General features: G+C 42.3%; 1 protein-coding gene across 1 annotated transcript in view; it reads left to right on the top strand.

Annotated features, from left to right (window-relative positions):
• Positions 1–25,476, top strand: part of LOC141098808 (vomeronasal type-2 receptor 26-like) — a 66,543-nt gene extending 41,067 nt beyond the window's left edge. Inside the window, exons 4-6 of the mRNA XM_073586783.1 lie at positions 3,824–4,213; positions 19,150–19,273; positions 24,551–25,476. Coding sequence (XP_073442884.1) covers positions 3,824–4,213; positions 19,150–19,273; positions 24,551–25,476 — 1,440 coding nt within the window. The remainder of the gene's footprint in view (positions 1–3,823; positions 4,214–19,149; positions 19,274–24,550) is intronic.
• The last annotated feature ends 227 nt before the right edge of the window (positions 25,477–25,703 follow it).

Raw genomic sequence — 25,703 nt, 5'->3', positions numbered from 1 at the left:
ACCTAATATTGGCTAATAAACAAGCAACTCTGGTAAATCGGTTGCTTGAGGCATTCCCAGCACACAGCAGCGGTGATGGTTCTCACACGAGTCGTACGGGCCGGGGTCAGGTTGGCAGAGGTGTTCGTGGTGCACACAGCAGAAGTGGCGTTGGAGACAGGGATTTCATGACAATGTTGTGGACTGATTTTTCAAGTACCGCTCACACAACTGGTAATACTGCATCGATGGAAAGTGACAGGAGACAGCAGTTGTCAACTATGGTTACAAACTACTTTTCCTCCCATATCGATGTTCTCCCACACAGGTCATTCCCCTTTGACTATTGGGCCGCTAAACTGGACACCTGGCCTGAATTGGCCCAATATGCCTTACTGGAGCTCGCTTGCCCAGCTGCAAGTGTGCTATCGGAAAGAGTCTTCAGTGCAGCTGGATCAATCCTGACAGAAAAAAGGACCAGTCTGTCAACCCAAAATGTGGATGATCTAACCTTCATTAAAATGAACCACGCATGGGTTTCCAAGGATTTTGTCCCACCTTCCCCTGATGACACATAGGGTGACAGAAAAATGGCTTGCTTTGGTCCACCTCTTCCTGGGACTTGACCTATTTCACCTTTTGCATCAGCTGAATGTCCAACATCAACATATGCCACTTTCTAAAACTCCCTAACTGTGCTGCCTCCCTACCCCATGGCCGGGGTCACCACCTAGCGCACGACACCGTGCGAGTGCCGTTGCCCTGGACAGGTGGGTAGGCTGACTCTTGGGCGCGGGCACTGGCACAGGGTCCCTCATAGTGCAATCAAGTGTCTCTGACGGTGGTGGTGCACACCCGCCGTCAGACACACCGCCGTACTGTGAGGGGCCCAGTGCCAGTACCGACGCCCACGAGTGGGCCCCCCTTGCTTGGGCAGGGCCCCAGCATTTGCAATCTTTACCTCTCCCTGCTCCTCCGCTGTGTAGTCTGGGCCGTCAAATCCATACTGGGCCTGACACCGTTTGAGCCTGCCTCCTGATGTATAGACATATATTTTGAATGTGTACGCTATCCATACATGTTATCTGGGGATACGGTACCCTTTCTCACCTTTGTGCAATCACGTGCAATCCATACTGGGCCTAACACCGTCTGAGCCTGCCTCCTGATGTATAGACATATATTTTGAATGTGTACGCTATCCATACATGTTATCTGGGGATACGGAACCCTTTCTCACCTTTGTGCAATCACGTGCAATCCATACTGGGCCTGACACCGTCTGAGCCTGCCTCCTGATGTATAGACATATATTTTGAATGTGTACGCTATCCATACATGTTATCTGGGGATACGGAACCCTTTCTCACCTTTGTGCAATCACGTGCAATCCATACTGGGCCTGACACCGTCTGAGCCTGCCTCCTGATGTATAGACATATATTTTGAATGTGTACGCTATCCATACATGCTATCTGGGGATACGGAACCCTTTCTCACCTTTGTGCAATCACGTGCAATCCATACTGGGCCTGACACCGTCTGAGCCTGCCTCCTGATGTATAGACATATATTTTGAATGTGTACGCTATCCATACATGTTATCTGGGGATACGGAACCCTTTCTCACCTTTGTGCAATCACGTGCAATCCATACTGGGCCTGACACCGTCTGAGCCTGCCTCCTGATTATAGACATATATTTTGAATGTGTACACTATGCTATCCATACATGTTATCTGGGGATACGGTACCCTTTCTCACCTTTGTGCAATCACGTGTAATCCATACTGGGCCTGAGAACAGATGGCGAGCTGTTAAGCAAGCCACAGCACCTGTGGTTTGCACACGTAAGTTTTTCATTTTTTCAGGAATGACGGTTAGGCCTAATTCCGGAACTGCGGTTGACCTGCACTTACTGGGAAATCATCGTTCGCTGGTAATAATTGCAATCACAGATCCCCATCACTAACGTTGTTCAGCGGGTTATCTGCACCTGTAAGCGACAAACGCTGGCCTTTTCAGTGTAGCGCACATGCAGCCACGGACATGTAAGGGCATGACACACCAGTTATTGGCCAATCTCATGTGCCAGAGCCTCACGTGTCCCTCTAGTAAGCCAGACTCAGACCGCGGGGCATGACGGAGTCTCGTTCGTTAACGGAATTAAGCTTGCAATGTGTGCATCTGTTCTGTAGCTTGCATGGTTGAGGTTTCCCAGGTGGAGTCGAATTAAACCGTAGGCTCCACTCCTGGTGGTGCCCTTCTGGACATTCCTTTAAGGTTCAGCTTTGCAACCATACTGCCCACGTAAAACAAACACTTTGCCTTCATGAACGCTGTTTGGAGGGTCATGACTCATGGGAATAACGCCGCCCAATCAGTTAACCTGCTAGAGAGATCCTTCGTTGCTCCCAAGCATGACATCACACTCCCTAGGAGGAAGGTAATGCCACTGTGGTGACCGTACTCCTGGGGGCGACAAAAGTGCACTGATGCCCAGCCACTGCTCGATGAATCTTCTGGTACATTGACCCAGACCACTACATTCCCCTCGCACGCTACACGGCCTGAATCTGACCCTGATTAAACTCAGGTTACCCTTCCCATATACAGTTCCATCTTACACGGTGACAAAGAGGAAGCTGCAGATGAAAGTGCAGGTTCGGCCCACCCGCCATCAGACACACCACCGTACTATCAGGGGCCCTGTGCCAGTGCCGTCGCCAACGAGTGGGCCCCCCCCTGCTTGCTCAGGATCACAGCACTTGCAAGGTTGAAATACTGTGCAGTGAGATGGAAGATGGGAACGACGAGGAGTCCAGACTAGTACAGGGATTCCCTAGCGAGGAGACTTATTTGATTGTTTTCAATGTTGGGACAGCAATTTTTGTGGAGCACTATACTCTGGAGAATGATAGATGGGGCCCACCATACACTGGAACATTCCAAAGGTGGACATCAGACACTGGAGCAGCATTTACAGGGCCCATTATACACTAGAGCATTAGAAATGGGGCCCATTATTTTTGGAGCATTAGTTGGGCCCATAAGACAGTGGAGCTTCATCCATGGGGACCAACATATACTGTAGCATTATGTGGAGCTCATCATATACTGTTTCAAACATTATATGGGACCAATGATTCTGTATGGAGAAATAGATGGGCCTTGTCATGAGATGTAAAAAGTGAAGTATTTTTCATTGTACTATACCGCTATTTCTCTGCCGTATCGGAGCATGATGAGTTGTGGTATGTGTTAAAGGGGCGCTCTTTCGCCCAGGGCACATGAAAACCTGGAGCCAGCCCTCCCCCCCCCACAACTTTAGCCAAATAACCCCCATTTTTCAGTGCGTAACTTGTATTATGAAGTTAATTAAGGTTGACAAGCTTAAGTAAGAAGAATTGATGCTTTTGGCATTCAAATGGGCACTGTTGGTGTGTTTCCTGTCCTCCTCTCACTGCCGACTTTTCCCCATTGACTTACATTGGGTTTCGTGTTTCAGGACGACCCCGACTTTTCCCTATAATCGGACGATCTTGCTCGACCCGACTTTTGGAAAAGTCGGGTTTCACGAAACGAAACGCGACCCTAAAAAACCAAAAGTCGCTCAACTCTAGACACCACTCTTAAAACAAAAACAGTGCAAATAGGTGGTCAGCTGGATTGGAGAACCTTGTCTTCCACACGTTCCAGTCTGACTATCCAAGAGTCTGGACAACATAATTCTCACCTTGATCCTCCTGCCTCCCACCATGGCGAGTCCAAGGACAAAAGTGACCCCACACTTAGACACTGAGGAGCTCTTTACCTTTATTGATTCTGTCCTTTCTCCTGCAAGTTTCAAGAGGAGCATAAGGAGATCATGTGTCGTGAAGCCCAAATATTTGAGCAGCCATTGTCAGAAGAAGCTGACAGTGGGGAACGGCAATTACTATCTCAAAAGGTGGATACAGTTGTCAACACATTATGTCAAGTCAACAAGTCAGGAAGAGGACAGAGCAACGAAGTGGAAGTTGAGGTGGAGGATGATGAAATCACTGACAAGGTGGCATGCAGAGCGAGCAAAGTAGCGCAGAGGGTGAAGGATCAGCAGCACCGTAACAGCAAGGAGGAGGCAGTGGCATGCCATAGGGAGAAGGCAATCAACTGTTCCCCAGATCCTAGGCCGAGGATTAGGTGTTGCCCAATCTGGTGCTTTTTTACTGAAAGTGCAAAAGACAAGAAAACGGTAATTTGCAATCTGTGTTGTACCAAGCTCAAAAGGGGCCAGACCTCTAACAAACTGACTATGACAAGCACATGTCATCCAAGCATCTGACTACTTACTACCTCACTCCTCATGAATCCAGCCCAAAACATGACTGCACAACCTATTTGCTGACTTTGCAGCCTTGTTAGGACACTGTGACCATCCACTACTCCATCCATCTGGACCATCCAATGTTACATGGCATCATCAGCACTCAAGGCTGTTTTACAATTAGTCTATATGTATGTCAGAGCCCACTGCAACCATTTCTGTTTGTGAACACTGTTTAAGGGTGGCTTTATAGTAGGTTTATGCACAACTGCAAACACCTTGAGTATCCTACACCTTGAGTTATTCCAGAGGCTACAACAGCTTCAAATACCTGTTTGCTGCTTTGTAATGGAATAAAGAAGCTACTTTCTTAATCCGATGAAATTGTCTGGTGGAAACCTTTGTTATGCCTTTATCTGCACAAACCTGCCTGTGCTCTGCATAAGCCACAAATCTCTTCCCAGGACAATGTTCACGCTAACATTTTCACAAAATACCTATTTTCATATCTTGCCCTCGGCATTGCACTATTTGACACTTTTGGGCAGCAGATAGATCCTCTTTCTTTACCATATTGCTTGAAAACTGTGGACTGTTTAATAATGTGGCGCATCCTTCTTAAGTAGCTTTCCTCTAACTGGGTACCTAGCAAAGTATTTATCACAGGGGTTTGAGATTGATTTCAGTGATGCAAAGAACTCTGAAACACAAACCATCCATGAGAATATGGGAAAAAAATTACATCTTTATGACACATAAATCCATTTGGAATAATGATTGAGAACCCAGTGCAGTCTTGTCCTGGTCACGTGACTACATATGGGTATATCTGTTGACTTTTCATGATGAAGTAGCAATAATTATATGAAGATTTGATATTTTGTGGGGGAACTGGGCTTCTTAAATCTTTTTACTTTACATTTTTCTGAAGTATTTGATATACATAATATTTTTTTAAATAATTTGTCAACCAAGAGGTCATAAAGTAAAGGTATCGTAGATTAACCAGTAATGTAGCAGGCCTGCGTTTGCACAAACCGAAGGTGGAATTGGTCAATAGTATGGCAAAATTCCCAGTAATGTAGCAAAGCTTTTTTTTTCAAATAAGGAACTCCAGAAATTGAGGTGTGATCCCACAGTGGTGGCATGGACGCTTACTACATCAATTCTCAAGTACTGAACAGTCGCCTTTAAAATCTAAATTCTTAATATCCTACAGTGTTCGTTTATGTACCATTTATTTTCCCTATTCTTATTTATGTTTCATTTATTTCAGTATTTTTTAAGAAAACTTCATTTCCAAGATTTGAAGGGAAAAGAAATTTACTTTACTGACAAAGGAGAAATGACCTCGTACTATCACATTAATAATTATAAAACATTGTTTCAATCTCGGTATATTTTAAAACATGTAGGTATGTTTTATCTATCTGAGCAAGAAGAAAATCAGCTTTTCATACAGACTAATATAATATTATGGAAAAATGAAAAGGTCAGTAATATAATCTCTGTTCATGTATGATTACATTAACCCCTTCACCCCCAAAGGTGGTTTGCACGGTAATGACCGGGCCAATTTTTACAATTCTGACCACTGTCCCTTTATGAGGTAATAACTCTGGAACGCTTCCATGGATCCCGGTGATTCTGACATTGTTTTCTTGTGACATATTGTACTTCATGATAGTGGAAAAATTTCTTTGATATGACTTGCATTTATTTGTGAAAAAAAAACAGAAATTTGGCAAAAGTTTTGAAAATTTTGACATTTTCCAATTTTGATTTTCATGCCCTTAAATCAGAGAGATACGTCCCATAAAATACTTAATAAGTAACATTTTTCACATGTTTACTTTACATCAGCACAATTTTGGAACCAAAATTTTTTTTGTTAGGAAGTGACACCATTATAAAAACTGCACCCCTTAAGGTGCTCAAAACCAGATTCAAGAAGTTTATAAACCCTTCATGTGCTTCACAGGAATTTTTTGAATGTTTAAAAAAATGAAGATTTAACTTTTCTTCCACAAAAAATTTACTTCAGATCCAATTTTTTTTTATTTTACCAAGGGTAGCAGGAGAAACTCGACCCCAAAATTTGTTGGACAATTTCTCCTGAGTACGCTAATACCCCATATATAGAGGTAAACCACTGTTTGGACGCATGGCAGAGCTCAGAAGGGAAGGAGCGCCTTTTTACTTTTCAGTGCAAAATTAGCTGAAATTGAGATCAGATGCCATGTTGCATTTGAAGAGCCCTTAAAGGGAACCTGTCACCCCCCCCTGGCGTTTTTAAGTAAAAGAGCCACCTTCTGCAGCACTATTTCTGCATTCTGTCAAGGTGGCTCTTTTATTTAGCGTCCCTTCCACCACAGAAATAATCATTTTTAAAATTGGTCAGACACACCTGATATTTGACAGGGGGGCAGGTCTTTCCCCCCTGGACACAGGCGCCTCACATACGTCAGTCATGTCCAGCTTTTGAATTTGGTGCCGTCTCCTCAGCGTTCATTTCTTTCTCTCGCGCCTGCCCTGTAATATTCTTTCAGTGGTGCAGCAGGACCTGTGATGACATCAGCACCATGCGACCAGTAGGGGCGGAGCTCAGCAGAGCAGTGGTGCAGCAGGACCTGTGATGATGTCAGCACCATGTGACCCATAGGGGTGGAGCTGAGCAGGGCATCGGTGCAGCAAGACCTGTGGTGACATCAGAATATTACAGCGCAGGCGTGAGAAAAAGAAATGAACGCTGAGGAGGCGATGCCAAATTCAAAAGCAGGACATGACTCACTGATCAAAGGTAACCTCTATGACATTACGTCCGGTTACTGAAGCTGCAATACCCAGCATCTCATTCACCAGTGGTTTTCAGCTGTGACGGTCACGTCTTGGCACCGTCCTGGATGAAAACTGTATATCCCCAGGCATTTATTACATCGTGGGACACATCCATTGACAGATATGGTATATTGCTGCATTTTATTTTTATTACAGGAGATCAAGGGCTTCACTTGAATTAGGCGAGGTTGTAAGTATGGTTTAAATGAGAATAATAAAGGAGTCTGTGTCATTTTTTCTAATAAAGGACTTTATTCTGGATGTCGGAATTTATTTACAATAGGATTAGTAATGAATGGATGTCTAATAGACCTTGCCATTACTAAGCAGTGGGCTTGATATCACTTGAAAGGTGCCATTAACCCCACAAATATAACCCCACTTTCCATGTCTTCCTGTGCAAGTGGGGAGAGACGGGCAAAGTGCCAGAATAGGTGCGTCTAATAGATGTGCCTTTTCTGGGCAGCTGCGGGCTGCTATTTTTAGGTTGGGGCAGGTCAATATCTATGGCCCCTTACCAGCCTGGGAATACCAGCCCCCAGTTGTCTGCTTTAGCAAGGCTGGTTGTCAAAAATAGGGGGACCCCATGCCATTTTTTAAAAATTATTTATTTAAATAATTGAAAAAAACAGTGTGTGGATTACTCTATTCTTGATATCCAGCCTTGCTGAAGCTGACAGCTGAGGGTTGCAGCTTCCAGCTGTGAGTTTTCTCTGGCTGGTTACCAAAAATAGGGGAACCCATGCTGTTTTTTTTAAATTCCTGTATTTTTACAGCGCAGGAGCGGCAGATGAATGCTCCCATCCGCCGCTCCTGCTGTCACTGTTATTGGCAGGGGTAGGCTGATGGGAGTAATTGTCCAATCAGCTGCCACCTGCTGTCTCTTTTATTACTTGAATGTAATTCTCATAATTCTTCCCTGCTCACGCTTACCACTGGCAGAGCAGGGGAGAAAGATGACAGCCATGTTCAGCAACTAGCACTGGGGAACAGTGCTTAGGCTACTTTCACATTTGCTTTTTTTTGCAGCGCGTTTTTCCCGCAAAAAAACGCATGGAAAAAACGCATACAAACGCATACAAATGCTGCGCTTTTTTCAAGCATTTTTATGCGCATGCATGAAAAAAACGCAGCGTTTTTATGCATTTGTATGCGTTTTTAGTGCGTTTTCACCGTGCTTGCATTTTTTCCAACATTAGTTGGCCTCACCAAAAAATCAAGATAGGGTAAGGATTAACACTAACCCAAACCATGACTTTACTAACCCTAACCCTAACCCTTAACCAAACCATACTAACCCTAACCCTAACCCTTAACCAAACCATACTAACCCTAACCCTTAACCAAATCCTACTAACACTAACCCTAACCCTTAACCAAACCCTACTAACCCTAACCCAAACCCTAACCCTAACCCTAAACCCTAACTAACCCTAACCCCTAACCCTTAACCAAACCATACTAACCCTAGCCCAAATCCTAACCCTAACCTAACCTTAAACCCCCTTAACTAACCCTAACTCTAACCCAAACCCCTAATTTCCATTGTCTAACCAATGGTCAACAAAAAAACGCATGCGCAAAAAAACGCATACATGAGCATGCCAGTGCACACGTATGCACACCCATAGACTTACAATGGGTGTCTTGCTGTAAAAAAATGCATTGTGCGCGCATCCGTTTTTTTGAGGCAAGTTGGACGCCCAAAAAATGCAACAGGATGCATTTTGTGCACCCGAGCGCACACCACAAAAAACACATGCTCGTAAAAACACATACAAACGCATGTGTATGCGCACATAAGCGCATCCCATGCAAAATATAGGGAAAAAAGCGCATGCGTTTTTTAGCGCAAAAAAACGCAAGTGTGAAACCAGCCTTACTGTAACATTTCTTCCCTGGCACCCGTCCTTGTGGTATTCATGCAGCACATGCATGCCACACGTGTGTTGCAAGCATTACACACATGGACACTGACATCTACGGTACAGGAAATAACAGGATGTGTGAGTGAGGCCTTATAGCGGGTTTTTATGTTTTGCAGCTGACACACACTAAAAGATGCTTTTTATTGAAAAAATAGTTTTTGCATCACCACATTTTGAGAGCTATCATTTTTCCACATTTTGACCCACAGAGTCATGTGAGGTCTTGTTTTTTGCAGGACGAGCTGACATTTTAATTGGTACCTTTTTCGGGCATGTGACATTTTTTGATCGCTTTCTATTCTGATTATTGGGAGACAGAATGAGCAAAAACCAGCAATTCATGAATTTCTTTTGGGGGGGCGTTTACACCGTTCCGTGTGTGGTAAAACTGATAAGGCAGTTTATTCCAAGGGTCAGTACAATTACAGAGATACCTCATTTACATTGTTTTTATGTTTTGGAGCTTTTATATAATAAAAATTATTTCATAGAAAAAATAATTATTTTTGCATCCCTTTATTCTGAGAGCTATAACTTTTATTTTTCTGCTGATGGAGCTGTATCACAGCTTGATTTTTGTGGGACAAAATAACATTTTCAGCTGTACCATCTTTGTTTATATCTATCTTTTTGATCATGTGTTATTCCACTTATTGTTTAGCGTTATGATGATAAAGCATTGTTTTTTGCCCTGTTTTTTTAATGGTGTTCACTAAAGGGGTTAACTAATGGGACAGTCTTATATGACGGGTCATTGTGGAAGCAGTGATACCAAATATGTGTACTTTTATTGTTTAGATTTTTCTTTTTCATTCAAATATTTATATAGTGATAGAAATATATTGATTGATTTATTACTATTTTTTATTTTTTTAAATATTTTTACAATTATTTAACTTTTTTTTTACTTTTTCCTGACTTTTCCTCTTTGTCCCACTATGGGACAATCATTTTTTTGCAGGCTGATTGCTTCTTTAGCATGTAAATGAAGTAGCATCAGCAGGCCAGTGCTGCACTCACAGGGAGACTTGTTATGAATGAGTCACCGGAGGAGGAAAAAACAAAAATACAAGCTAAGTCCAGATAACCGGAGAGGTTGGTAGCTAGCGGATTGCAGACCCCTGATCCTATTCACAACAACCAACAGTAGCCGTGGGGTGTTCCTACGGTGGTCCTAGACACCTCGATCACAGCCGGAGAACTAAATAAACCTAAAGAAAGAAAGGGGAAATCTAAACTGCCCCAGAGCAGACCCCAAAGCAATAGACAGCCCCAAACATGTATTGATGGTGAAAACAGATGAAAACACAAACACAGAAAGAAAGACAGGCTGAGCAAATGATGGGGCCCTCACTAACTAGATAGGACAGGAAAGAAAAGCAACTGTCTGCAAACACGCAAAAACCCTGCCAAAAATAATGTCCAACACGTCTGAGAAAAGGCCATGAAGTCACTAGACTTCAAAATCACTATATCAGCACTCAGGTATATTCTGAAAACAGAGCAAAGAGATCAACTGATCAGAGACAAAAATGTAGTTCAGCCAGTCCCAACCAGGGCTGGCTGAACACAAACACTAAGTAAGCCAGAGAAAATCTCATGGAACAATAGCAAAGCAAAAACTTAGCTTTAGTAGACAGGACTAAACTGGAGGCCAGAGCTCAGAGCAGAGAGGATCACCAGCAACCCAGCAGGGCGTCGGCGGCCTTATATCCACTCAGAGATTCCGGATGTCCAATCACACTCCACCTGTTCAGATGACAGGTTTTTCCCATCCAAATCAATTTCACTACCTCCTTTCACCAGCAGAGGGAGTTTATCGGACATCAAAGGTGAAGGAGAAAATGAGCTCATAACAGTACCTCCCCCTTGAGGAGGGGTCACCGAACCCTCATCCACGCCACCAGGGCGATTAGGATGGGCCCGATGAAAAGCACGAACCAATCTTTCGGCATGAATATCGGATGCAGAGACCCAAGAATTATCCTCCTGGCCATAACCCTTCCACTTAACCAAATACTGGAGTCTCAGTCTAGCCAGACGAGAATCCAGTATCTTCTCAACCTCATATTCCACATTACCTTCAACCAATACAGGGTGAGGAGGTGCCACCACAGGAACTACTGGCTCAACAAGCCTCTTTAACAGAGACTTATGAAACACGTTATGGATCTTGAATGTAACAGGAAGAGCCAACCGAAAAGAGACCGGATTAAGAATCTCCAAAATCTTGTAAGGTCCAATAAATCTAGGTTTAAACTTTGGGGATGGCACCATCATAGAGATATTTTTTGATGACAACCAAACCATATCACCCACCTTAAACCGGGGACCAATGGTCCTTTGCTGGTTGGAAAACCGCTGGGCCTTTTCCTGGGAGAGAGACAACTTATCCACCACTTGGTCCCAGATCTGGTGCATTCTCTCCACCACAGTGTCAACACCTGGGCAGGCAGAAGACTCCACCTGCCCTGAAGAGAATCGAGGATGAAATCCAAAGTTACAAAAAAAAGGTGACATCAAAGTGGCAAAACTAGCTCTATTATTTAAAGCAAATTCGGCCAAGGGCAAAAATGAAACCCAATCATCATGATCAGCAAAAATAAAACATCTCAAATAAGACTCCAAAGTCTGGTTTGTTCTCTCCCTCTGCCCATTGGTCTGAGGGTGAAACGCAGAGGAGAAGGACAACTGAATTCCCAGCTTGGAACAAAAAGTCCTCCAAAATCTAGAAGCAAACTGAACTCATCAGTCAGTCACAATGTTCTCAGGAATCCCATGCAAGCGAACCACCTGTTGCAAAAACAAGGGCACCAACTCTGAGGAAGATGGCAACTTAGGGAGTGGTACAAGATGGACCATCTTAGAGAATCTATCACAAATCACCCAAATAACAGTCATTCTCTGAGAGACAGGCATATCAGAAATAAAATCCATTGAAATATGGGTCCATGGCCTCCTGGGCACCGGCAAAGGCATGAACAGCCCACTGGAGCGAGAACAAAGTTTAGACCGGGAGCAAGTGCCACAGGACTGCACAAAATTCCTGACATCACGAGAAAAGGCGGGCCACCAAAAAGACCGACTCACCAAACCTCTAGTACCAAAAATACCTGAATGACCAGCCAATGCAGAGCAATGAACTTCAGACATTATTCTCTTCCTCCACTGGTCAGAAACATACAATTTTCCAAAGGGACAACGCTCAGGTTTGTCCTTCTGAAACTCTTCCAGAGCACGTCTCAAATTGGGCGAGATGGCAGAAAGAACTACCCCCTCACCTAAGATGGTAGCAGGCTTGGTCACAATAGGAGAATCAGCAAAGAAACTCCTAGAGAGGGCATCTGCCTTGACATTCTTAGTGCCCGGAAGAAAAGAGACCACAAAATCAAAACTTGTGAAAAACAAGGCCCACCTAGCCTGTCTAGGATTCAAGCGTTTGGCCGACAAAAGGTAAATCAAATTCTTGTGGTCAGTAAGGACCACGACTTGATGTTTAGCTCCCTCCAGCCAATGTCTCCACTCCTCAAATGCCCATTTCATGGCTAACAATTCCCGATTCCCCACATCATAGTTACGTTCGGATGGGGAGAACTTTCGGGAAAAGAAAGCACAAGGATTAATTTTAGATGTTACCGGATCTTTTTGGGACAAAACAGCTCCTGCACCACCAGAAGCGCTCAGAAGCGTCCACCTCTACCTGAAACGGGAGTGAGACATCAGGTTGCCGCAAAACCGGAGCATAAGTGAACCTCCGCTTCAGCTCCTGAAAGGAAGAAACAGCCTCTGGAGACCAATTCAGCACATCAGCACCCTTCTTAGTCAAATCAGTCAATGGTTTGGCAATACCAGAAAAATTAGCTATAAATTTACGATAAAAATTAGCAAAACCCAAAAACTTCTGGAGGGCTTTCAAAGAAGTGGGCTGAACCCAATCATAAATGGCCTGTACCTTGGCCGGGTCCATTTCAATAGTTGACGGAGACAAAATAAATCCCAAAAATGAAATCCTCTGTACACCAAAAAGGCATTTCGATCCCTTAACATACATGGAATTCTCCCTCAAAATCCAGAACACAGTCCGAACATGTTCCACATGAGAGTCCCAATCCCTGGAAAAGATCAAAATATCATCCAGATAGATGATCAAAAATTTATCCACAAAGTCTCGGAAAATATCATTCATGAAGCACTGGAAGACAGAAGGGGCATTAGTGAGCCCAAAAGGCATCACCAGGTACTCAAAATGTCCCTCCGGAGTATTAAACGCCATCTTCCATTCATCCCCATGCTTAATGCGAATAAGATTATACGCCCCCCTGAGGTCAAGCTTGGTAAACCAGCAAGCACCTTTAACTCTTGAGAATAGATCAGAAATCAGGGGTAACGGATACTGATATTTAACTGTAATTTTGTTGAGGGAACGATAGTCAATACAAGGCCTTAATGAACCATCTTTCTTGGCCACGAAAAAAAACCCAGCACCCAAGGGTGAAGAGGATGATCTAATATGACCCTTCTCCAATGACTCCTTAATATAAGATCGCATAGCCTCGTGCTCGGGTACAGATAAATTGAAAAGTCGACCCTTGGGAAATTTACACCCAGAGCTCAACTCAATTGCACAGTCATAACTCCTATGAGGAGGCAAAGACGCAGACTTATTCTCACTAAATACATCATAAAAATCAGCCAAATAGTCAGGAACATCATGCGATTGGAGAGAGATGGAGAAAACAGGAGCGTTACAAAGGGCACAATGACAACCCCAACTCACCACAGACAAAGATTTCCTATCCAAAACTGGATTATGGATTTGCAACCAGGGAAATCCCAGAACAATGGTATCATGCAAATTATGCAACACCAAAAATCTGCAATTTTCTTAATGGTCTGGGGTGACCCACCTGGGTCCAAAACTGAGGTTTATTCTTCGCCAAAGGAGTAGCATCAATACCCCTCAAAGGGATAGGCGTTCGCAGAGGTGTCATAGGAAACCCACAACATTTAGAAAAATCCAAGTCCATCAGGTTCAGAGCTGCTCCCAAATCCACAAAAGCCTTAGCGGAAAATGTGGACAGGGAGCAGATCAGAGTAATTGCCAGAAGAAACTTAGGTTGAACACCACCCACAGCAAATGTATGTGCAAAACGTTTCTCTCGTTTAGGGCAGACAGAAATCATATGAGAGGCATCTCCACAGAAAAAACACAGCTTATTACGCCTTCTGAACTCCTGACATTGCGCCCTAGACAAAACTCTATCACATTGCATAGGTTCAGACATTTGTTCAACAGGTGGCAATATTTCTCGTGTACTTTTACGTTCACGTAAACGCTGATCAACCTGAATGGCTAATGACATAGAATCATCAAGACCAGAGGGAACAGGAAATCCCACCATAGTATCTTTTACGGTTTCTGACAAACCCTTCCGAAAGAGAGCTGCCAAGGCACCATCATTCCAGGTAGTAAGGACCGCCGACTTTTGGAATTTTTGACAGTATAACTCTGCAGAATCCTGACCCTGGCTCAATGCCAACAGGGCTTTCTCAGCTTGATCAATAGCATTAGGTTCATCATACAACAACCCCAAGGCTTGAAAAAATGCGTCCACATTAGTTAGAATAGGATCATCAGGTGTCAAAGAAAACGCCCAATCCTGGGGATCGCCGCGCAGCAAAGAGATGACAATTTTAACCTGCTGTGCAGAGCTCCCCGATGAGTTAGGCTTCAAGGCAAGAAATAATTTACAATTATTCTTAAAATTCAAAAATTTAGACCGATCCCCAAAAAACACATCAGGAGTAGGAATCTTTGGTTCAGCAGCATGTGAATTAGCAAGATAGGCAGTAATTCCCCGCAATTCATCTGCTCCACACGATCAGACAATTGCTTAATCTCCATTAAGAAAATTCCTCCTACGGCCCCAGAGAAAAAGAGGAAAATATCTACATAAAAAAAATTCTGTCACTTTTTTTTTTTTTTACAATTCTTTCCTGTTATTGAGTACCCTAGAATCGGCGGTATGGCTGGTGATTCTGTTATGAATGAGTCACCGGAGGAGGAAAAAGCAAAAATACAAGCTAAGTCCAGAAAACCGGAGAGGTTGGTAGCTAGCGGATTGCAGACTCCTGATCCTATTCACAACAACTAACAGTAGCCGTGGGGTGTTCCTATGGTGGTCCTAGACACCTCGTTCACAGCCGGAGAACTAAATAAACCTAAAGAAAGAAAGGGGAAATCTAAACTGCCCCAGAGCAGACCCCAAAGCAATAGACAGCCCCCAACATGTATTGACGGTGAAAACAGATGAAAACACAAACACAGACAGAAAGACAGGCTGAGCAAACGATGGGGCCCTCACTAACTAGATAGGACAGGAAAGAAAAGCAACTGTCTGCAATCACGCAAAAACCCTGCCAAAAATAATGTCCAACACGTCTGATAGAAAAGGCCATGAAGTCACTAGACTTCAAAATCACTATATCAGCACTCAGGCATATTCTGAATACAGAGCAAAGAGATCAACTGATCAGAGACAAAAATGGAGTTCAGCCAGTCCCAACCAGGGCTGGCTGAACACAAACACTAAGTAAACCAGACAAAATCTCATGGAACAATAGCAAAGCAAAAACTTAGCTTTAGTAGACAGGACTAAACTGGAGGCCAGAGCTCAGAGCAGAGAGGATCACCAGCAACCCAGCAGAGCATCGGCGGCCTTATATCCACTCAGAGATTCCGGATGTCCAATCACACTCCACCTGTTCAGATGACAGGTTTTTCCCATCCAAATCAATTTCACTACCTCCTTTCACCAGCAGAGGGAGTTCATCGGACATCAAAGGTGAAGGAGAAAATGAGCTCATAACAGAGACTTGCTGATCATGCACTGCACATGATCAGCAAGTTTCCTAACTCTGGTAACCTGGATGTCGTCATCACGACATCCGCTCAACATAGCAATGATCGGGACCCCGTGTCACGCAGCGGGATCTTCTATCAAAAGGCAGAGGGGCTGTCAGCTCCTGTGCCAGCTCCTGGAATGCTGCGATCTTGTTTGATCACAATATTTTGGGGTATAAAGTGCCGGGAGTGATCTGCGACAGCTCCTGGCACCTAGTGCCGGGTGTCAGCTGTGAGAATCAGCTGACAACCGGCCGCGAACGGCCGTGCACCCCCTGTGAGCATGGCCGATCACGATAACGTAATGATCCGCCCATGTTCAAATTGTGCCAGGTCATGTGGATGGATCATTACGTCCGATGTCAGAAAGGGGTTAATATATTTGGCTGAACATTCAATAAATTTTAAGTTATATGTAATCTAGATGTTTTTTCTTAAATGTGAAAAAGCTAACAGGCTTCAAATTTGTATATTTTACTAAAGTCTGAATTCAGATGTGCAAAAATTTGATTTTAGAAGCTAACATTAAAAAAATACACAGACAACAGTGCTAAAAATTGTCTTCATCAACCTTAACCACTTAATGTCATATAGCGTAATATGTACATCATATGCCATCTCACTGTCTCACAAGTCAAGCCCATATCTTTCCTGGCAGATGATGGCTTAATTATTTAGCCATCTTCTGCCGCTAACAGTCACTGGTGAAGCAGAGCTCTATCCATGGCTGTAAACATGTGAAATGCTGCTTTCAATCTGCTATAGCAGTGTTTACAGGTCATTGGCAGGGGGATGAGCTGTTCTAACCACTCCTCAGCTATGAAAGACAGCCTGCATTTATAGGAGACCATTATGTTTACTATATACAGAAATACTGTGGCATTGCTGTATATAGCATAAGCAATTAGGCAATTGCAGGTTCAAGGTTCCTAAGGGGAATAACAAATACAGTGAACAGTAGCAAAAAAGTTTTAAAAACTAGGAAATAATTAAGAAAATAAAAAGTTCAAATCACCCCATTTCCTCCATTAAAAATTAAGAAATTAAAGCAATTTAAAAAGTGCACATATTGTTCAATCTATGAAAATATAAAATAAATTAAATCATAGAATGTAAATAAAGCACTGGAGAGTTCTGAAGTGGCAGCAATGAGTCTGGATCTAAATTGCACTGAACAGCTGTGGAGAGATCTTAAAATTGCTGTTGGGAGATGGCAAAATATGAGACACCTGGAGCAGTTTGTAAGGAGAGTGGCGCAAAATTCCAGTTGAGAAATGTAAGAAGCTTGGGGATGGTTATGGGAAGTGACTGATTGCAGTTCTTTATTCCCAAGGGTGCAACCAAATATTAAGGTGAGGGTGCCAACAATTTTGTCCAGCCCATTTTTGGAGTCCTGTGTGAATTTATGTCCAATTTGCCTTTTTTCCTCAGTTTTTTTGTATTCTTCCAATAAACACAAAGGAAATAAACGTGTATAAAAAATCGTTTAATTGCAATAACTTTCTGAGAGAAATATTTCATTTTCTGAAACAATTTCAAAGGTTCCAACACTTTTGTCCATGACTGTGTATTTATGTACAGTGAGCCTAGTGATATATTCATGTACTGATGGTCTCTTGGGTGCTGTATACATGTACTAATGATGGTTTCAAGGGTGACACTGACAACACTTTTGACCATGACTGTATTACAGGTACTATGCAGCGCTACTGATTGATAGCGATTTGGGTCCCGAGACTCTTGCCAATATGTCAAAATGTTTCTGTTAAGTTCACAGTTTTTGCATCAGCTACACATACAGAGAGGTACACAGGTTCAATGTTAAATCTGTGGGTCTGTAGCTCACTCTCAGGCTATGTGCACATGTTGCAGAATTCCCGCGGAAGTTACCCCCGGAATTCTGGAATTCCATTCCTCGGGAAAACCGCATTTTAAATTCCCGCAATTTTCCCACGGAAAAACTAGCAATTTGCAAGCGTATTTAGCTTGCAGAATGCTAGCGTTTTCCAAGCGATTTGTAGCATCGCTTGGAAAACTGATTGACAGGTTGGTCACACTCGTCAAACATAGTGTTTGACGAGTGTGACCAACTTTTTACTATTGAGGACGCCTATGCGGCATCGGAAGTAAAAAGATCTAATATTAAAAATGATTTAAAAAATAAAAAATCGTGTTTTTCTCACCTTCCGACGTCCCACGCAGCGTTCCCGATCATCGCGATGATCCCGGCAGGTCCCTTTCCCAGCGATGCCTTGCGACAATGACCTTTGATGATGTTGCGGTCTCGCGAGATGGCTACGGTGTTGCGAAACCGCGACATTATCAAAGGTCATTGTCGCAATGCATTACTGGGAACAAGACCTGCCACGAGCATTGCTGAAGCCTGGTGACGCTGCGAGGGACAACGGAAATTGAGAATATGACAATTTTTTTATTTTAATTCTATTTTTTACAGGGATATGGTACCCAGAACCCAGAGGAGAATCTCCTCTCCTCCGGACCGTGGGTACCATCCGCAAATGTTCTGCTTACTTTTCGCATGGTGGGCACAACCACATGCGGAAAGTAAGCAGAACAATACATTCCTATGTGTGTGGGATCGCCGAGATTCCGCAAAATTAATGAGCATGCTGCGTATTTTTCCGCCATGAGATTCTGCCGCGGGAAAATCCGCAGCATTAGCACAGCATTGCGGAATCCCATAGGAATGCATGGGATGCTGTTTTTTTGCGTTTTCGCTGCCAAATCGCACGCTTAAAATCGACACGAAAACGCTAAAAAAACACTACGTATGAGCACAGCCTCACAGAGCTAAATACCTATTCAAAGACTTTCTATTTAGGACCCGGACCACCACCGATTAGCAGCACTGTGCAGCACATGTCAGATATGAAAACTTTTAAATAGTAATAGTTACATTTTAAAATAAGTTGCTTTTTAAAAGAGATTGTCCAAGACATACATATTGATGAGCTCTCCATATGTCATCATTATGTAATCACTGGGGGATCTGACACCTGACACCCCCCAGCGAACTGCTGATAGCAGCCAAATGTAAGCAATGAACGAAGCTGAATACATTTTATAATAGGCATTAAAAATGTTTCAGATGTTTAATATTTTATTATTTTTTAGCTTCCACAATATGAGAACACATATATTGTATTAAAATAATGTGATCACTTATGTTTTAGATTCCAGTCTCTAAGTGCACTGAGGACTGTCCACCAGGGTATCGAAGGATCCTAATGAACGGAAGCCATAAATGCTGCTTTGAATGTCTGCAGTGTTCTGATGGGGAAATATCTAATGAGACAGGTATTGATTATGTTTCATTCCAGGACAATATGCTCATACAGTGGGGAAAAAAGATAAGTGAGAGGCCTGTAATTGACATCATAGGTAGAGACCACAACTATGACAGTCAAAATGAGAAAACAAATCCAGAAAATTACCTTGTCTGATTTGGCAAGATTTATTTTGCAAATTATGGTGGAAAATAAGTATTTGGTCTTCTAAAAACATGCAAGATTTCTGGCTCTCACAGACCTGTAACTTCTTCTTTAAGAGGTTCCTCTGTCCTCCACTCATTACCTGTAGTAATGGCACCCGTTTGAGCTTGTTATCAGTATAAAAGACACCTGTCCCCAACCTCAAACAGTCAAACTCCAATCTCCACTATGGTGAAGACCAAAGAGCTGTTGAAGGACACCAGAAACAAAATTGTAGCCCTGCACCAGGCTGGGAAAACTGAATCTGCAATAGGCAAGCAGCTTGGTGTGATAAAATCAACTGTGGGAGCAATAATAAGAAAATGGAAGACATGCAAGACCACTGATAATCTCCCTTGATCTGGGGCTCCACGTAAGATCTCACACCATGGGGTCAAAATTGTCACAAGATCGGTGAGCAAAAATCCCAGAACCACACGGGAGGACCTAGTGACTAACCTGCATAGAGCTGTGACCACCATAACAAAGGTTACCATGAGTAAAACACTGCGCCGCCAAGGATGCAGATACTTCAGTGCCAGACATGACCCCCTGCTTAAGCCAGTACAGGTCTGGACCAGTCTGAAGTTTGCTAGAGAGCATTTGGATTATCCAGAAGAGTATTGGGAGAATGTCATATGGTCTGATGAAACCAAAGTAGAAATATTTGATTTGATAGAAACAAAACTTATTGTGTTTGGAGAAGATAGAATGCTGAGTTGCATCCAAAGAACACCATACCTACTGTGAAGCATGGGGATGGCAACATCATGCTTTGGGCCTTTTTCTCTTGAAAGGGACCAGGACGACTGATCCGTGTACATGAAAGAATGAATGGGGCCATGTATCATGAGATTTTGAGTGCAAACCTCCTTTCATCAGTAAGGGCATTGAAGATGAAACATGAATGGGTCTTTCAGCATGATAATGATCCCAAGCACACTGACAGAGCAACAAAGGAGTGGCTTTGTAAGAAGCATATGAAGGTCCTGGAGTGGCCTAGCCAGTCTCCAGATCTCAAACACATAGAAAAACTTTGGAGGGATTTGAAAGTCATGTTGCCCAGCGACAGGCCCAAAACATCACTGCTCTAGAGGAGATATGCATGGAGGAATGGGCCAACATACCACCAACAGTGTGTGCCAACCTTGTGAAGACTTACCCAAAATGTTTGACCTCTGTCATTGCCAACAAAGGATATATCACAAAATATTGAGATGAACTTTTGTTAATGACCAAATACTTATTTTCCACCATAATTTGCAAAATGAATCTTGCCAAATCAGACAAGGTGATTTTCTGGATTTGTTTTCTCATTTTGACAGTCATAGTTTTGGTCTACCTATGATGTCAATTACAGGCCTCTCCCAGCTTTAAATTTTGCACAGACATTTTTTTATTTCATCAGTTTTTCATACTCTCTGAATAAGTACATTTATTTGAAAATCATCGTTTTGTGTATAACTGATTATTTTACATTTGTAGTTGTGCTGTTGGCTGGAAATGGTCGACAGCTGTCAGAAGAGTGCTGGTAGATAATGGTGTCATCAGGGAGATTCATGGAGATTTTCGTGGTCATACAAACCCTGGCAAAATTTATGGAATCACCGGCCCTGGAGGATGCTCATTCAGTTGTTTAATTTTGTAAAAAAAAATTAGATCACAGACATGGCACAAAACTAAAGTCATTTCAAATGGCAACTTTCTGGCTTTAAGTAACACTAAAAGAAATCAAGAACAAAAAATGTGTTAGTCAGTAATGGTTACTTTTTTAGACCAAGCAGAGGGGGAAAATGATGGAATCACGCAATTCTGTGGGAAAAAATTATGGAATCATGAAAAACAAACAAACAAAAAAACCTCCAACACATCACTAGTATTTTGTTGCACCACCTCTGGCTTTTCAAACAGCTTGCAGTCTCTGAGGCCTGGACTTAATGAGTGTTACACAGGACTCTTCATCAATCTGGCTCCAACTTTCTCTGATTGCTGTTGCCAGATCAGCTTTGCAGGTCGTGGACATTTTTCTTCAACTTCCACCAAAGATTTTCAATTGGATTGAGATCCGGACTATTTGCAGGCCATGACATTGACCTTATGTGTCTTTTTCAAGGAATGTTTGCACAGTTTTTTCTCTATAGCAGGATGCAATATCATCTTGAAAAATGATTTAATCATCCCCAAACATCCTTTCAATTGATGAGATAAGAATAGTGTCCAAAATATCAACATAAACTTGTGCATTTATTGAAGATGCAATGACAGCCATCTCCCCAGTGCCTTCACCTGACATGAAGCCCCATATCATCAATGACTGTGGAAATTTGCATGTTCTCTTCAGGCAGTCATCTTTATAAATCTAATTGGAACAGTGCCAAACAAAAGTTCCAGGATCATCACCTTGCCCAATGCAGATTTGCAATTCATCACTGAATATAACTTTCATCCAGTCATCCACAGTCCATGATTCCTTTTCCTTAGCCCATTGTAACCTTATCTTTTCTGTTTAGGTGTTAATGATGGCTTTCATTTAGCTTTTCTGTATGTAAATCCCATTTCCTTTAGGCGGTTTCTTACAGTTCGGTCACAGACATTGACTCCGGTTTCCTCCCATTCGTTCCTCATTTGTTTAGTTGTGCATTTTCTGTTTTGGAGACATATTGCTTTAAGTTTCCAGTCTTGACGCTTTGATGTCTTCCTTGGTCTACAAGTATGTTTGCCTTTAACAACCTTCCCATGTTGTTTGTATTTGGTCCAGATTTTAGACACAGATGACTGCGAACAACCAACATCTTTTGCAACATTGCGTGATGATTTACCCTCTTTTAAGAATTTGATAACCTCTCCTTTGTTTCAATTGACATGTCTCGTGTAGGAGCCATGATTCATGTCAGTCCACTTGGTGCAACAGCTCTACAAGGTGTGATCACTCCTTTTTAGATGCAGACTAATGAGCAGACCTAATCTGATGCAGGTGTTAGTTTTGGGAATGAAAATTTACAGGGTGATTCCATAATTTTTCCCCACAAAATTGAGTGATTCCATAATTTTTCCCGTCTGCTTGGTCTAAAAAAGTAACCATTACTGACTAACACATTTTTTGTTCTCGATTTCTTTTAGTGTTACTTAAAGCCATAAAGTTGCCATTTGAAATGACTTTAGTTTTGCGCCATGTCTGTGATCTGCTTTTTTTCTACAAAATTAAACAACTGAATGAACAGCTTCCAAGGCCGGTGATTCCATAATTTTCTCTAGGAGTTGTAAAAGGGGACCTGAGGACCCATCAACTCCAGTGTAGTTTTCAGCTGATCATGCATCCTAAGATGCACATTCAGTTGAAATGTACAGTCGCACAGAAAACACCCTCCACCGTAATAACTGCACAAGCCACTGGCTTATCAGAGGCCAGCAGCTGATGCTGACAGTCCTGTTGGAGGTGACACAAGACTATACTGCCATGTGCTGCACCACCTCCTTGCATGAGCTATGCAGCAGGAAGAGAACTCTGCTTGTTATTGGAAGAATGGTAGGTAAGGAGTAGAGTTGGGCAAGCCAGAACAGTAATATTCGGGGTCCATTCTGAACACCTAGTGTTTGCGCACGGACCCTGAACATGGACTTATCATGAAGTCTGTGTTTCTGTTCGGGTTTGGTACCCCAAACATCGGTGTTTCCCACACTGTCATCTGCATGACAGCATGAAAAACACACGCGGCTCTGAATGGTGGTAAGATTAGTACTGCTGATCAGAGAGCTGCGGTACCCACGCTGTCAGGTGACAGCATAAACCAACAGCTGTGACCTGTGGTAAAAAGCTTTAACCGCCGGTCACAGGCATCGGCAGATGAGAAAGTACTACACCCATCAGCCTACGCCTGCTGACACTGATAACAGCTGGCGCCTGTGTTAAAAATAAATAGTTAAAAAAATAATGTGGGGACTCTTCTATTTTTAATAAAAAGAAAACATTGACAGCTGCAGGCTGTAACTCTCAGCTGTCAGCTTTATCATGGCTGGTTAACAAGCTGCTTTTTTAATAATTTAAATAAATACTTTTAAAAAAACTGTGTGGGGTCCCCCTAGTTTTTGACATTGAGCCAAGCTAAAGCAGTCAGCTGGGGGCTGGTATTCTCAGACTGGTAAGGGGAAATGGATATTGGCATCCGCAGCCTAAAAATAGCAGCTGGCAGCCGCCCCAGAAAATTCTGGCAATTTGCCCAACTCTTCCCACTTGCCCTAGTGTGGTGGCAAGTGGGGTATTATTTGTGGGGTTGATGTCAGCTGGTTTATGACCACTGACATCAATCCCACAGGTTAGTACTGCAGAGGCATCTATAAGACGAAATACCAACCCTGGATATGTGGTCCGGTCATGGTGCGCTGGTATTTATCCTCTGTATATGATCTTCTTGGTATATTGGTCTTGCTATAATGGATTTTTCAGTAAAAGGATGGTGTTTATTAACAATATGTGATGTTTGTTATTCGGTAGCAGTCTGACTACTATTTAAAAAATTAGAAAATGAAATCTAATTGTCATGTTTTAAATGGGGTGAGCGAACACATATGTTTTTATAGGATCAAGAACACCAGAGGGGCCCATACATTTGATGAACATACTGGAAAGGGCTCGTGACTAAATTTTGCACCAGAGCCTGCAGAACTCTAGATACACTACTGCATGTCATTCATTCTACACTTGAGTGCATGTACTGGACTCTTTGTCAGACTTGAGATAGCATTACTCAACTTCTTTTATTAAAGAGGACTGTAGATGTAACTGTAAATTTCAGACTCATTTATTTACTATATCCATTAGCACTTGTGGATTTCTAACAGACCCTGATGGCATATCAAGTCACATCTTACTGCTAATTATGCAATGTATATAATTTGAAAGGCTTATCCTGGCAAAAAGACCCAACATTTTTTTTCTCTCAGGCAGAAGTTACAAATCTCCACGTTGTCAGATCCTCTAGTTATCAGACATAGCATTAGATGAGGATCTCTAGTTTTCCAGTTTCAAAACTGAAATCTATAAAAGAATCCTCACTGCACTTATATAGATTCTTTTATTTTGATTTTTTATGTATTCTTCTTTTAGACAAGCGATCATGCATCAGGTGTCCAAGAGACCAGTGGCCAAATGACAGCAATCAATGTGCACCAAAGGAGACAGAATTCTTATCATATACAGACGACTCAATAACTCTTATAATAACTCTCATTGTTATTTTTCTTTTCCTCAAAACTTCATTTATCTTGGGAATCTTCACTTTATTTAGAGATACACCAGTCGTAAAAGCATCTAACCAAAGCTTAAGCTTCTCCTTACTTGTCTCCATTATGATAAGCTTCCTCTGTGTATTTTTGTTCCTTGGTCGTCCTACAAGAGTCACCTGCATGCTTCGCCAGACTTCATTTGGGATCATCTTCTCAGTAGCCATTTCTTCTATTCTGGCTAAGACTTTTATGGTCTACTCGGCCTTCAAAGCCACCAAACCTGGGAGCAAATGTCGAAAATTTATTGGAGTAAAGATCACCAACTGTTTAGTGTATGTTTGTTCATTTACCCAAGTTGTACTTTGCATTATCTGGTTATCTACTGCACCGCCATTTCCAGAAAACAACTTTGACTTGTATGTGGACAAAATCATTCTTCAGTGTAATGAAGGCTCGATAGTAGCATTTTCCATTATCCTGGGTTACATTGGTTTTCTTGCTGCAGTGAGTTTCTTGGTTGCTTTTCTGGCAAGAAATTTGCCAGATAGTTTCAATGAAGCTAAATACATCACATTCAGCATGCTGGTTGTCTGCAGTGTCTGGGTGGCTTTTATCCCGGCATATTTAAGTGTCACTGGAAAAAGTTCAGTTCTTGTAGAGATATTTGCTATATTGTCTTCAAGTGTCGGCATTTTGGCATGTATATTTTATCCTAAATGTTATATTATTATCCTGAGACCAGACTTAAATTCAAAGGGACATTTGTTAAAAAAGTCTAAATACGGAAGAGAAAATCTAACCACATAAATCATGTTTAGCAATGCAATGTATTCAGATATTTCCAATGTGCACCTTCTTTGTTTTCATAATGGCCCATGAGTTTTAATTTTCATTTTAGGTCTTATTTTGAATTTTGTTATGTGTAATCAATGGTTTCTGAAATTTGAAACCGTGAAAGCCTTCAAAAGTCCACACATGTAATACATCTTTTAAGCATCTAATAAACTTACAGTAGTTGTGTCTTTTAGGCAAAT

Source organism: Dendrobates tinctorius, unplaced genomic scaffold (assembly GCF_039654945.1).
Source record: "Dendrobates tinctorius isolate UK_male_01 unplaced genomic scaffold, ASM3965494v1 ptg000095l, whole genome shotgun sequence".
NCBI lineage: Eukaryota > Metazoa > Chordata > Amphibia > Anura > Dendrobatidae > Dendrobates > Dendrobates tinctorius.
Note: the sequence above shows the minus strand (reverse complement) of the source record. Positions and strands in the feature narration are given on the sequence as shown.